We start from the raw sequence: 13,199 nt of genomic DNA on the forward strand, positions 1-13,199 counted from the left end.
AGTTGTGTTGGGGTTTTTTCCCCCTCATGTTCCCCATCCTTTTTTCTCTCCCTTTTCCCACCGTTTTTCCCTCACTACTTTTCTCTTTTTCCCCTCCAATTTCCCACCTTTTTTCCTCCCTTTTTCCCCCCTCACATTTCCCTTTCTTTTCCCCCCGTTTTCCTCTCACATTTCTCCATTCCCCCTCACATTTCCCTCTCTTTTCCCCTCAAATTCCCCTTTTTTCCTCACATTTCTTCTCCCCTCACATTTCTCTTTTCCCTTCACATTTTCTTTTCCCCTCACATTCCCCCCATTTTCCCCTCACATTCCCCTTTAGTTTCCCTTCACATTCCCCTTTATGTTCTCATGTTTCCCTCTTTCCCCCTCACATTTCTCTCTTTTTCCCCTCACATTCCCCTGGTTTTCCCTCACATTTCCCCCATTTCCCCCTCAGATTTCTCTCTCTTTCCTCCCTCACACTTCACTCTGTTTTCCTCTCACGTTTTCTCCCATTTTCCCCTCACATTTCTCTTTTTTCTCCTCACATTTCTCTTTCCCCCTCACGTTTTCCCGCCCATTTTCCTCCCCTCACGTTTTCCCGCCCATTTTCCCCTCATGTCTCAGAGCTGGAGCAGGAACATTTATTGAGGTCAGTGTTGGGAGAGGACATTTGGGGACATTTTGGGGACAGTTGGGGACAGCTGAGGGGTCAGCTCCGGGGCGGTCACTGGGTGGTCACTGGGCAGTTTATGGGCACTGGTGGCTCAGAAATGGACGTAGGACAGCACGACATCGCCCTCGATCTCCAGCACGTCCACGTGGGGCCCGGCCGGCACCCGGTGGTGGAAATCAAAGAGCGGCTGCCCCTCAGCAAACACCTTGAACCGATGGTTCCCACAGCGGATGGACAGCTGGGCAGGAGACACGAGGGGGGCTGTCACCCCAGAGACCCCACAAAACCCCCAGACCCCAAATCCCGGCCTGCTCCCCTCCCCAAAATCCTCCCCAGACCCCAAAACTCCTCCGGAGCCCCCTCCCTCATCCCAAAACCTTCCAGAGCCCCCTAAAATCCCATTAATCCCCCCTGCGCCCCACCCTGCTGTCCTCCCCAAAAACCCCTCAGGACCCCAAAACTCCTCCAGAGCCCCTTCCCTCCCTCATCCCAAATCTTTCCAGAGCCTCCTAAAATCCCCCTTGTGCTCCACTCAGGACCCCAAACCCCACCCAGCTCCCCTCTCCAAAAACCCCTCAGGACCCCCAAACCCCCCCAGGACCCCTCCCCTCTCACATCGAAGTAGCGGCCGGGCTGGAAGGGGCTGCAGCAGGCGAGGTCTCTCTCCTCGTGGCCCCAGGAGCCCCCCAAAAAGCAGTTCCGGACCACCTGTCCCCCCTCGTCCATGCGGGGGCTCACGTGCAGAACCACGTCCCCCCCCGGGCCCGCCCGCAGGTTGATTTGGAACCTGGGGAGGGGGGGACAAATTGGGGTCGGGGGAGAATTCGGGGGGTTTGGGGAGGGTATTGGGGGGTTTGAGGGTGATTTGGGATGGTGATGGGGGTTTGGGGGAAATTTCAGGGGATTTGGGAGGGATTTCGGGGGTTTGGGGTGGTGACAAGGGGGTTTTGGGGGGATTTTAGGGGGTCACGGGAGTCAGAAGGTTCAGGGATGGGGAACTGGGGGTCTTGGGCTGTTGATAGTGGGAGTTCGGGGGGAATTTTGGGGTCCTGGAGCAGATTTTGGGAAGTTTTGGGGTGCTGTGAGGGGCACAGGGGAGTTTTGGGGACACGGAGAGGAGTCAGGGGGGTTTTGGAGAGGGGTCTTTGGGAGGTTTTGGGGTTTTGGGGAGGGGTCCCCAGTACCTGCCGGCGTCGTGGGGGATGAAGCCCTTGATGATGATGGTTTTTTTGGGGACCAGCCCCCCTGGGATGGTGGCGACGTAGGGGACGGTCTGGGGGGGGGGGTGGGCAAAAACGGGGGGGTTCAGAGAGGGGAGGGCGAGACCCCCCAGGACCCCCCAAATCCCAACAACTTCCCCGAAGCCCCCCAGGAACACAAATCCCACCCTCAGAGCCCCCCAAATCCTCCTTGGACCCCCTCCAAAAACCCTTCTCTCAACCCCCCAGGACCCCAAATCCCACCCTGACCCTCCCAGGACCCCTCAAATTCCCCCTGACCATCCCCAGGCCCCCCCAAATACCCCCAGAGCCCCCTAAATCCTGCCCTGACCCCCCCCAGGACCCCACAGGATCCCCCAAATTCCCCCAGACTCACCGGGTGCAGGGTTGGGGGCTGCCCCATCACCTGTGGGGGCACAGGGCGGGGGTCAGTGGGGTGGGGGGGACACCCCAGCAACCCCCCCCCGGGTTTTTGGGGGTCAGTTTTTGGGGGACCCCTCCCCACTTACCGGCAGGTTACAGTTGGGGTACGCGGGGGTGGTCTGGGGCATGTCCTGAGGGGAGGGGGGGGAAAGGTGGTCATGGGGGGCCCCAAAATTCAAATGGGGATCCCAAATCCACCTGAGGACCCCCCAAAATCCATCTGGGGAACTCCCAAATCTACCTGGGGATCCCAAAACCCACCTAGGAACCCCCCAAATCCACCTGGGGATCCCAAAATCTACCTGTGGACCCTCAAAACCCACCTGGGGATCCCAAAACTCATCTGGGGTCCCCCTAAATCCACCTGGGCCCCCAAAATCCACCTGGGGATCCCAAAATCCCCCCCTGGACTCACCGGGCAGCACTGGGGACCGGCGCCCTGCAAAGGAGAGAGGGGGGGGTCAGAGAGATTTTGGGGTACGGGGGATTTGGGGACACTTGGGGGGGTCACCAGGTGGGTTTGGGGGTACGGGGGGCGGGGAAATGAGGAGGTTGGGGGAAGGAGTTTGGGGTGTGGGGTGGAATTTGGGGGTTCGGGGGTGCTTTTGGGGGTTCCCAGGTGTGTTTTGGGAGCGGTTTTTGGGTCCCAGAGTTGGTTTGTGGGATCCAGGGCAGGTTTGTGGGATCCAGGGGTATTTTTTGCGGTTCAGGGGTGTTTTTTGGGGTTCAGGGTGTGTTTTTGGGGTGTGTTTCTCACCGTGCCCCCCAGCACCGAGGCCGAGTGCAGCTGCAGGCTCCCGTCCACGGTCACGCTCATCACCTGCTCCGGGGGCAGCCGGTGCGGGAACTCCTCGTAGAAAGTCCCGTTCACCAGCACCTGGAGGGGGAGAGCAGGTCAGGAACCCCAAAAATACACCCAGGGGCCCCAAAATATCCACCCGGGACCCCAAAATATCCACCCGGGACCCCAAAAATACACCCAGGGACACCAAAAATACACCCGGGACCCCAAAATAGCCACCCGGGACCCCAAAAATACACCCGGGACCCCAAAATAGCCACCCGGGGACACCAAAAATACACCCGGGACCCCAAAAATACACCCAGGGACATCAAAATAAATCCAGGGACACCAAATACCCACCCGGGGACCCTAAAAATACACCCAGGGACCCCAAATACACCCCTGGGACCCCAGAATACCCCCAGGATCCCCAAAACAGCCTTGGGACCCCCGAATATCCCCTATAAACCCCCTTGGAGAGTCCCCAGGAGCTCCTGTCACCCTCTTGGGCACCTCAAATCCCCCCTTGAGGACCCCAAATCCCCCCTTGGGGCCCCCAGATTCCTCCTTGTGCAGCCCAAATCCCCTCTTTAGCACCCCAAACCCCCTTCAGAATCCCCCAAACCCCACCTTGAGGACCCCAAATTCTCCCTGGGGGATCCCTATTACCCCCTTTAGCACCCCAAATTCCCCCTTAGTGCCCCCCAAACCCCCCCGGTAGCCCATTCCCCGTACCCGGTAGCCCTCGGGGGTGACACTGATGACCCAAACCCCCCCGGTAGCCCATTCCCCGTACCCGGTAGCCCTCGGGGGTGACACTGATGACCATCTCGAAGGGCGCCCCCGGGCAGAGCGGGTGCAGCTCGCGGCGCTTCTCGTCCTCCCAGCGCCCGTGCCTGCGGCTGTTGAACACCGTGACCCCCTGCTGGAAGCGCGGGTTCAGGTGCAGCGCCAGGTCCGAGCCGTCATCGGGGCCCGTGGACAGGTTCACACGGAGCCTGGGGACAGGGAGGGGTCACCTGTGTCACCTGTGTCACCTCAGTGCCCCCCCAGTGTCACCTTAGTGCCCCCCAGTGTCACCCCAGTGTCCCCCAGTATCACCAGTGTCCCCCCCCAGCCAGGTCCGAGCCGTCATCGGGGCCCGTGGACAGGTTCACACGGAGCCTGGGTGTCACCTGTGTCACCTCAGTGTCACCTGAGGGTCCCCAGTGCCCCCCAGTGTCTCTCCCAGTGCCCTCCAGTGTCCCACAGCGTGCCCCAAATGTGCCCCCAGTGTCTCTCCCAGTGTGTCCCCAGTACCCCCCCATGTCCCCCCCAGTGCCCCCCCAGTACCCCCCCCCAGTGCTCCCAGTACCAGTCAGGCTGTGGGGCCACCACCCCCTGGATGTAAATGGCCATCCCGGGCCAGAGCCCCCCCATCACGGGGGCCACGTAGGGCAGGGGCTGGGGGAGAAAGGAGGGGTCAGGGGGGGTCCCCAAATGTCACTGCCGGGGTGACAGGGACCCCAAATGTCACTGGGAGGGTGACAGGGACATCCCAGACCCCCCCCCTCCCCCCGGTTTTTGGGGTGACAAGGACCCCAAATGTCACTGCCAGGGTGACACGGACCCCTCCAACCCCCTCCCCCCGATTTTTGGGGTGCCCCAGCCCCGTTTTTTGGGGGTACCCACCGGGTTGTAGGCGGGCATGTACCCGGGCGGGGGCACGAACGTCATGGTGGTGGCAGCGGTGACAGTGACAGCGGTGACAGTGACACTGGGGACACCGGGGGCCCCCTTTATACCCCACCCCACCTGGGGCCCCCCCAGATCCAGCCGGGCCCCCCCGGATCCGGCCCCTCCCAGGGCAGGGTGCGGACTTTGACCCCTTCCAGGGACGGGAATTGGTGCCACACCTGGCACAGGTGACACCCCTGGCACAGGTGACACCGCCCTGGCACACGTGACACCGCCCTGGCATACGTGACACCGCCCTGGCACACGTGACACACCTGGCACAGGTGACACCGCCCTGGACTCTGCCCTGGGTGGTGACACTGGGGACACCCCAGAGCCGTGGTGGCACTTTGGGGACAATGACAATGACAAACCAAGCAGGCGTGGGGACAAACGAGTTTATTGGGGGACACTGATGTGACCCCAGGGATGGGGAAAGGGACACTGGGGACACGGAGGGGACACCAAGGTGCCAAGGACAGCCTGGAGAAGGGGACACTGGTGGCACTGAGGTGACATCAGAGCTCAGGGTAAGGCACGTTGGTGGCACTGAGGTGACATCAGGGCTCAGGGAAGGCTCCATGGGTGGCCCTGGTGGCACTGAGGTGACATCAGAGCTCAGGGAAGGCTCCATGGGTGGCCCTGGTGGCACTGAGGTGACATCAGGGCTCAGGGAAGGCTCCATGGGTGGCCCTGGTGGCACTGAGGTGACATCAGGGCTCAGGGAAGGGTCCATGGGTGGCACTGAGGTGACATCAGGGCTCAGGGAAGGGTCCATGGGTGGCCCTGGTGGCACTGAGGTGACATCAGGGCTCAGGGAAGGCTCCATGGGTGGCCCTGGTGGCACTGAGGTGACATCACAGCTTGGCGAACGGGACGTCCTCGGGTCCCTTCTTGTCCAGCGCCGCCTGCACCGACTTGGGGATGTCCTCGGTCTGCAGCATGGCCATGTTCCAGGTGGCCTGGGGACAGCGACATGGGACAGGGGTGGTGACACTGCTTTTGGGGTGGTGACAGTTTTTGGGATGGTGACACTATTTTTGGGGTTGGTGACACTATTTTTGGGGATGGTGACACTATTTTGGGATGGTGACACTGTTTTTGGGATGGTGATAGTGTTTTTGGGGTTGGTGACACTATTCTGGGGTTGGTGACACTGTTTTGGGATGGTGACACAGTTTTTGGGGTTGGTGACACTATTCTGGGGATGGTGACACTATTCTGGGGATGGTGACACTATTTTGGGATGGTGACACTGTTTTGGGGTTGGTGACACTGTTTTGGGGTTGGTGACACTCTTTTTGGGATGGTGACACTGTTTTGGGATGGTGACACTATTTTGGGGATGGTGACACAGTTTTTGGGGTTGGTGACACTGTTTTTGGGATGGTGACACTGTTTTGGGGATGGTGACACTATTTTGGGGATGGTGACAGTATTTTGGGGTTGATGACACTGTTTTGGGGATGGTGACACTGTTTTTGGGGATGGTGACACTGTTTTTGGGATGGTGACACTGTTTTTGGGGTTGGTGACACTGTGGGTTGGTGACACTGTTTTGGGGATGGTGACACTGTTTTTGGGGTTGGTGACACTATTTTGGGATGGTGACACTGTTTTGGGGATGCTGACACTATTTTTGGGGATGGTGACACTATTTTGGGATGGTGACACTATTTTGGGTTGGTGACACAGTTTTGGGATGGTGACAGTATTTCTGGGTTGGTGACAGTATTTTTGGGATGGTGACACAGTTTTGGGATGGTGACAGTATTTCTGGGTTGGTGACACTATTTTGGGGATGGTGACACTATTCTGGGTTGGTGACACTGTTTTGGGGATGGTGACACTATTTTGGGGTTGATGACACTATTTTGGGATGGTGACACTATTTTGGGGTTGATGACACTATTTTGGGATGGTGACACTATTTGGGGTTGATGACACTGTTTTTGGGGTTGGTGACACTGTTTTTGGATGGTGACACTATTTTGGGATGCTGACACTGTTTTGGGGTTGATGACACTGTTTTGGGGTTGGTGACACTGTTTTTGGGATGGTGACACTGTTTTTGGGATGGTGACACTGTTTTGGGGTTGGTGACACTGTTTTTTGGGGATGGTGACACTGTTTTGGGGACACCCACCACGTGCAGCAGCCCCTCGCTGACGGGCCGGTCCCTCGAGTACACCAGGTTGACTTTGGTTCCCTGCACGGCCACGGGGCTGCGGGCGGCGATGGCCACGGCCACCTCCAGGGCCACCTCCAGCAGTGTGTCCTTGTCAGGGAGCACCCGGCTGGGGGACACGGCCACCCCAAAATTCACACAGAATTCACCCCAGAATTCACCCAAAATTCATCCAGAATTCACCCCAAATTCACGTGGAATTCACCCAAAATCCACCCCAAATTCACCCCAGAATTCGCCCAAATTCACCCCAAAATTCGCCCAAAATCCACCCCAAATTCACCCCAGAATTCACCCAAAATCGAACCAAAATTCACGCAGAATTCAGCCCAAATTCACCCAAAATCGACCCAACATCCACCTAAAACTCACCCCAAAATCCACCCCAATATAGACCCAAAATTCACTCCAAATTCACCCCAAATTTCACCCAGAATTCACCCCAAAATCGACCCCAAATTCACCCCAAATCCCCCCGAGCCTCCCACAAACCCACCCCGAACTCCCCAAAATCCCCACTGCCACCCCCCCCGGTGTCACCATGTGGGGACCCTCCCGTCCCTGGGGACCCCCAGAGCCCCTCCCCGATTTTGGGGACCCCCCCCCCAAAAAAAAAAAACCCCAAATTTCGGGGTCTCCCCCACCTGACGAGGCCACAGCTCAGCGCCTCGGGGGCTCTCATGACGCGGGCGGTGAAGGCGAGCTCGTTCACCAGGCTGGGGACATTGGGGACATTTTGGGGTTTTGGGGACACTGGGGCATTGGGGACATTTTTGGGGACACTGGGGGAGGTCTCCCGTGTCCCCCCACCCACCTCTGGCTCCCCACGATTTTGGGGAGGCGCTGCAGGGTCCCCACGTCGGCCGCCAGCCCCATGTCCACCTCCTGTGGGGACAAAGGGACACTGGGGACATTGGGGGGGACACTGGGGGGGGGGGGTGTCCCAGGGCCTTTGGGGACACCTGGGGGGGGTCCCGGGGACCCCTCGTGTCCCACCTTGACCTGGAACGAGGCGTCCTGGGAGCAGAAGCGAATGTCACAGGCTGAGATGAGATCCACGCCTGGGAGAGGGGGCTGCCTTCATCATCATCATCATCATCATCATCCTCACATCCATCCTTGCCTTCATCTCATCCTCATTGTCATCCCCATCTTCATCCCACTCTCATTCCATCCTCATCCTTATCTCCTTCTCATCATCATCATCCTCATCCCATCCTTCACCCCATCCCACCCTCATCTTCATCTTCACCCCACTCTTCGTGCCAACCCCAATCTTCCATTCCCCCTCCCCACTGTTCCCATCCCGACCCCAATTTCGACCCCAAACTCCCCCAATCCTGATCCCAATCCCGACCCAAATCCCCCCGTTCTCCACCCCACTGTTCCCATCCTGACCCCATTCCCCCGATCCCCCCTCACCAGCTCCGATGCAGGGCCCGTGCACAGCAGCGATCACAGGTTTGGGGCACTGTGAGGGGGGAAATTTTGGGGGGCTCAGGAGGTGTTTGGGGGCTCAGGGGGTGTTTGTGGGGACCCCCAGGGTCCCTCCCGCTGCCCCCATCCCCATCCCCACCTTCTCCATGACAGAGAAGCTCTCCTGGAACTCGAGGATTTTGTGCCGCAGGTTCCAGGCTCGCCGCGCCACGTCGGCATCGGGGGAACCCATAAAGGCCGAGCCCAGATCCGAGAGGTCGATCCCTGGGGGGGGTCAGGGCTCACTGGGGGGTCCCAGGGGGGTCACTCAGGGGTCCCTGGGGTCTCAGGGGGGTCCCAGGGGGGTCAGGGGTCCCGGACACCCCCGGGCTCACCGGCGGTGAAGGCGCTGCCGGCACCGGACACGACCACGGCGCGGCACGAGGGGTCCCGGGAGAGGTCCTGGAAACATTGCACCAGTTCCCTGGGGGGATGGACACCAGTGACCACCAGTGGCCACCAGTACAGCCACCAGTGACCACCAGTACAGCCACCAGTGGCCACCAGTACAGCCCACCAGCGTGTCCCAGCACATCCCAGTCCTGTCCCACTCCCACCCCAGTGCTTCAGTCCCAGCCCAGTGCCCTCAGCTGCTCTCCAGTGGCTCCCAGTCCCATCCCAATGCCCCCAGCTGTTCCCCAGTCCCTCCCAGTCTATTCCAGTACCCCCAACTTTTCCCCAGTCCCATCCCAGTGCTCCCTGTCCATCCCAGTCCTGTTCCTAGTCCATCCCAGTGCCCCCAGCTGTTCTCCAGTCCCATCCCAGTGCTCCCAGTCCTGTCCCAGTCCCATCCCCGTGCCCCCAGCTGTTCCCCAGTCCCATCCCAGTGTGTCCCAGTGTGTCCCAGTACCTCCAGCAGAGCAGGTTGATGGCGTTGCGCTTGCTGGGCCGGTTGAGCTGCACGTGCAGGACGTGCTCCCGGTGCCGCTGCAGCCGCAGGGTCTGCAGCTCCCGGGGGGCTCCGGGCTCCGAGACCCCCGACTCCGCCAGCCCCGGCTCTGCCGCCCCCGGCGCCATCGCCGCCACCGACCGGGACAGCGCCCGGAATGAGACTGGGAGGGGACTGGAGGGCACTGGGGGGAATGGGAACCATTGGAGCAGGGCTGGGATGGGACTGGGGACACTGGGATGGGACTGGGACTGGACTGAGGGACACTGGGAGGGGACTGGGACCCGACTGGGGGCACTGGGGGGAACGGGACCCACTGGAGCAGGGCTGGGGACACTGGGAGGGGACTGGGACAAACTGGGACCAAACGAGGGGCCCTGGGGGGGTCCTTGGGGACGAACTGGGGGTCACGTGATGGGGGGGTGTCAAGGTCACCCGGGGATCCCCGGGCCGGGGGGGTTCCCGGGGCTCTCACGTGACCTCCCGGGGCTCTCACGTGCCCTCCCGGGGGTCGCCCCTCCCCCACTCACGTCCGCGCAGCAGCCGCGCGACCCCGGCCGCCATCAGCTCCGCTCGCCGCCAGGGGGCGCCTGCGCTTCCTCCCCCCGACGCGACGGAAGTGACGTCATAAAGCCCCGCCCTAACGAGGCGGAAGTGACCCGTGCCCCCAAACTGCTCCCGAAAGTTCCTAAACTCTCCCGAAACTCCCCCAAATTCTTCCCAGTCTCTCTCTGAACCCCCTCAATCCTCCCAGCCTCACCCCTCAAAACCCACGACCCTCCCCAAAACCCCCAAATTCTCCCAAAACCTTCCCAAAATCCCCAATCCCTCCAAAATCTTCCCAAAAACCCCGAAGCCTTCCAAAATCTTCCCCAAACCACCCCAAAATCTTCCCAAAACCCCTCCCGGCCCCCGCTCCCCAAATCTCGGTGTTTGTTTCTGAAACAATTTTATTTTTGCGGGGGACAAGGACCCCTCCCGGTCCCGAATCGCGGCCGCTCCGCGTCGCTCCCGCTCTCGCGAGAATTCCCACCCTCCGTCTCGCGAGACTTTACGGCCTCTCTCTCGCGAGACTTTACGGGTTTTGACGGCGGCTCGAGAGGCCCAAAATGCGCAGGATTTGGGGGTTTTTTTGTTTGTTTTGATTGGTTTGTTTGTTTGTTTGTTTATTGTTGTTTTTTTGATTGTTTTCTGTTTTGGTTTGGCATTTTTGGCGGTGGAGGCGTGACGTCATCCGCGCGGGCCGTGACGTCCTGGAATCCCCATGGAATTGCCGAGAATCCCTCCGGAATTCCCTCAAAACCCCCCGGATCGCCGAGTTCCGCCCCAAACCCGCCTTGATCCCGCCCCCAAAACTCACCTGGGAACCCCTGGGGAGCTGTACCCGCTCCAGCAGTTCCAGAAGTGACCCCGAAATTCCCGGGAATTCCCGAAAATCCCCCCCCCTGGAATTCCGGGAAAATCCCCCCTGAATTCCCCGAGCTCTCCCAAATTTACACTGAAACACCCCCCCCCCCCCCAAAAAATCCCCTGGGATCCCAGAGGAGCTTCTCCCAGAAGTGATCCCAAAGTTCCCCTTGAACACCCCCAAAAAAATAAAATTAACCCTGACCCCCCCAAAATTCTTCCAGACCCCGCCAATAAACGGAATTTTGGAGAGGAAAAGCCTCGGAATTTTGGGGAGGGGTCCCCGGGGTCTGCGGGATTTTGGAGAGAAATCTCTGGGAATTTTTAAAGCAGGGTCCCAGAAAAAAAAATTGAGAGTTCTGGGGAACACCCGAAAAAAAAATCCCAAATCCACGGGAAATGAATGGATTTATTGGGGGGTCTCAAAAAAAACCCCAAATCCATGGGAAAAAAAGAGATTTTTTTTTTTTTTTTTTTTTAGTGGGGGGTGCCCCAAAATCCCCAATTCCGTGGGAAATGCGGGATTTTATTTGGGGGGGGGGGGTGCAGGGGAATTTAAAAAAAAAATAAAAAATCCCAAATTCACAAAAAAACTTAAAGCATTTATTTATTTATTTATTTATTTATTTATTTATTTATTATTAATTAAATCTCTCAGCCCGGCAGCGCAGAGCAGTCCAGCCCAGAGCGATGGAATCGAGTGCCGAGCAAATGAGTGCCCAAGGCCCGCGGGAGCAATCGATCGGCAGCCATTAACGATCGATCACAAGGCTAATCGATCGGCAGTCGCGATCAGTCCATCGCCGAACTAATCGATCGGCAGGCATGAGCAATCGATCGCCGAGCTAATCGATCGGCAGGCATGAGCAATCGATCGCCGATCTAATCGATCGGCAGGCATGAACAATCGATCGCCGATGTAATCGATCGGCAGGCATGAGCAATCGATCGCCGATCTAATCGATCGGCAGGCATGAGCAATCGATCGCCGATGTAATCGATCGGCAGGCATGAGCAATCGATCGCCGATCTAATCGATCGGCAGGCATGAGCAATCGATCGCCGATCTAATCGATCGGCAGGCATGAGCAATCGATCGCCGATATAATCGATCGGCAGGCATGAGCAATCGATCGTCGAGCTAATCGATCGGCAGGCATGAGCAATCGATCGCCGATATAATCGATCGGCAGGCATGAGCAATCGATCGCCGAGCTAATCGATCGGCAGGCATGAGCAATCGATCGCCGAGCTGATCGATCGGCAGGCATGAGCAATCGATCGCCGATCTAATCGATCGGCAGGCATGAGCAATCGATCGCCGATCTAATCGATCGGCAGGCATGAGCAATCGATTACCGAGCTAATCGATCGGGCAGGCATGAGCAATCGATCGCCGATGTAATCGATCGGCAGGCATGAGCAATCGATCGCCGATCTAATCGATCGGGCAGGCATGAGCAATCGATCGCCGATGTAATCGATCGGCAGGCATGAGCAATCGATCGCCGATCTAATCGATCGGCAGGCATCACCAATCGATCGCCGATCTAATCGATCGGCAGGCATGAGCAATCGATCGCCGATCTAATCGATCGGCAGGCATGAGCAATCGATCGCCGATCTAATCGATCGGCAGGCATGAGCAATCGATCGCCGAGCTAATCGATCGGCAGGCATGAGCAATCGATCGCCGATCTAATCGATCGGCAGGCATCGGCAATCGATCACCGATCGAATCGATCGGCAGCCGCGATCAATCGATCGCCGATATAATCGATCGGCAGTCGCGATCAATCGATCGCCGATATAATCGATCGGCAGGTATTGGCAATCGATCACCGATTTAATTGATTGCTGTTCATGAACAATCGAGTGATTTTATTTGGGGGGGCTCCCACAAAAACCCAAATCCGCTGGAAAGGAATAATTTATTTTTGAATGGGGAGTTCTGGGGGGTCCCAGGAAAACCCCAAATCCACAGGAAATTAAAGATTTTGGGGGGTTTGGGGTTGTTTTTTTTTTTTTTTTTGGTTTTTTTTTTTTTGTTTGTTTGGGTTTTTTTATTATTTCATTATTAGATAATTTCACAGCCCGGCAGCGCCAGGAACACCCAAAAATCCCCAAATAAACAGGAAATGTAAGATTTATTTTATATAATTTTTTTTATTTATTTTATTTGATTGATTTCATTATCAGATAACTTAATTTCACACCTCAGCAGCGCCGGGAACACCCAAAAAACCCCAAATCCACAGGAAATTAAAGATGATTTTTTTTTTTTTTTTTTTTTTTTGGGTTTTTCTTTGTTTGTTTGGGTTTTTTTATTATTTCATTATTAGATAATTTCACAGCCCGGCAGCGCCAGGAACACACAAAAAACCCCAAATAAACAGGAAATGCAAGATTTATTTTATTTTACATTTTATTTTATTTTATTA

At 57.4% G+C, this 13,199-nt stretch overlaps 2 protein-coding genes across 5 annotated transcripts; both read right to left on the bottom strand.

Moving 5' to 3' along the window:
• Positions 1–619: 619 nt before the first annotated feature.
• Positions 620–4,798, bottom strand: LGALS4 (galectin 4). The gene is made up of 10 exons (XM_088155216.1): positions 4,754–4,798; positions 4,437–4,525; positions 3,879–4,080; positions 3,056–3,175; positions 2,714–2,737; positions 2,385–2,429; positions 2,252–2,281; positions 1,840–1,928; positions 1,271–1,442; positions 620–893 (listed from the first exon to the last, which is right to left on the bottom strand). The coding sequence occupies exons 1-10, from the start codon at positions 4,796–4,798 to the stop codon at positions 747–749; spliced, it is 963 nt and encodes a 320-aa protein (XP_088011342.1). The 3' UTR covers positions 620–746.
• A 384-nt stretch (positions 4,799–5,182) lies between these two features.
• Positions 5,183–10,026, bottom strand: ECH1 (enoyl-CoA hydratase 1). 4 transcript variants are annotated; one of them, XR_015798738.1, is made up of 12 exons: positions 9,882–10,026; positions 9,313–9,535; positions 8,798–8,886; positions 8,563–8,687; positions 8,409–8,457; positions 7,983–8,047; positions 7,801–7,871; positions 7,631–7,702; positions 6,945–7,095; positions 5,650–5,760; positions 5,506–5,598; positions 5,183–5,352 (listed from the first exon to the last, which is right to left on the bottom strand). XR_015798738.1 is itself a non-coding variant. In XM_088155130.1 (11 exons), the coding sequence occupies exons 1-10, from the start codon at positions 9,913–9,915 to the stop codon at positions 5,656–5,658; spliced, it is 984 nt and encodes a 327-aa protein (XP_088011256.1). In that variant the 5' UTR covers positions 9,916–10,026; the 3' UTR covers positions 5,183–5,598; positions 5,650–5,655. The 4 variants fall into 4 exon arrangements, 2 of the variants coding, with proteins under 2 accessions (XP_088011256.1, XP_088011255.1); XR_015798737.1 differs by having other exon boundaries at positions 5,183–5,547; positions 5,599–5,760; XM_088155130.1 differs by having other exon boundaries at positions 5,183–5,598.
• Between the last annotated feature and the right edge of the window lie 3,173 nt (positions 10,027–13,199).

The sequence above is a fragment of the Sturnus vulgaris genome, chromosome 35 (assembly GCF_052056855.1).
Source record: "Sturnus vulgaris isolate bStuVul1 chromosome 35, bStuVul1.hap1, whole genome shotgun sequence".
Taxonomy (NCBI): Eukaryota; Metazoa; Chordata; class Aves; order Passeriformes; family Sturnidae; genus Sturnus; species Sturnus vulgaris.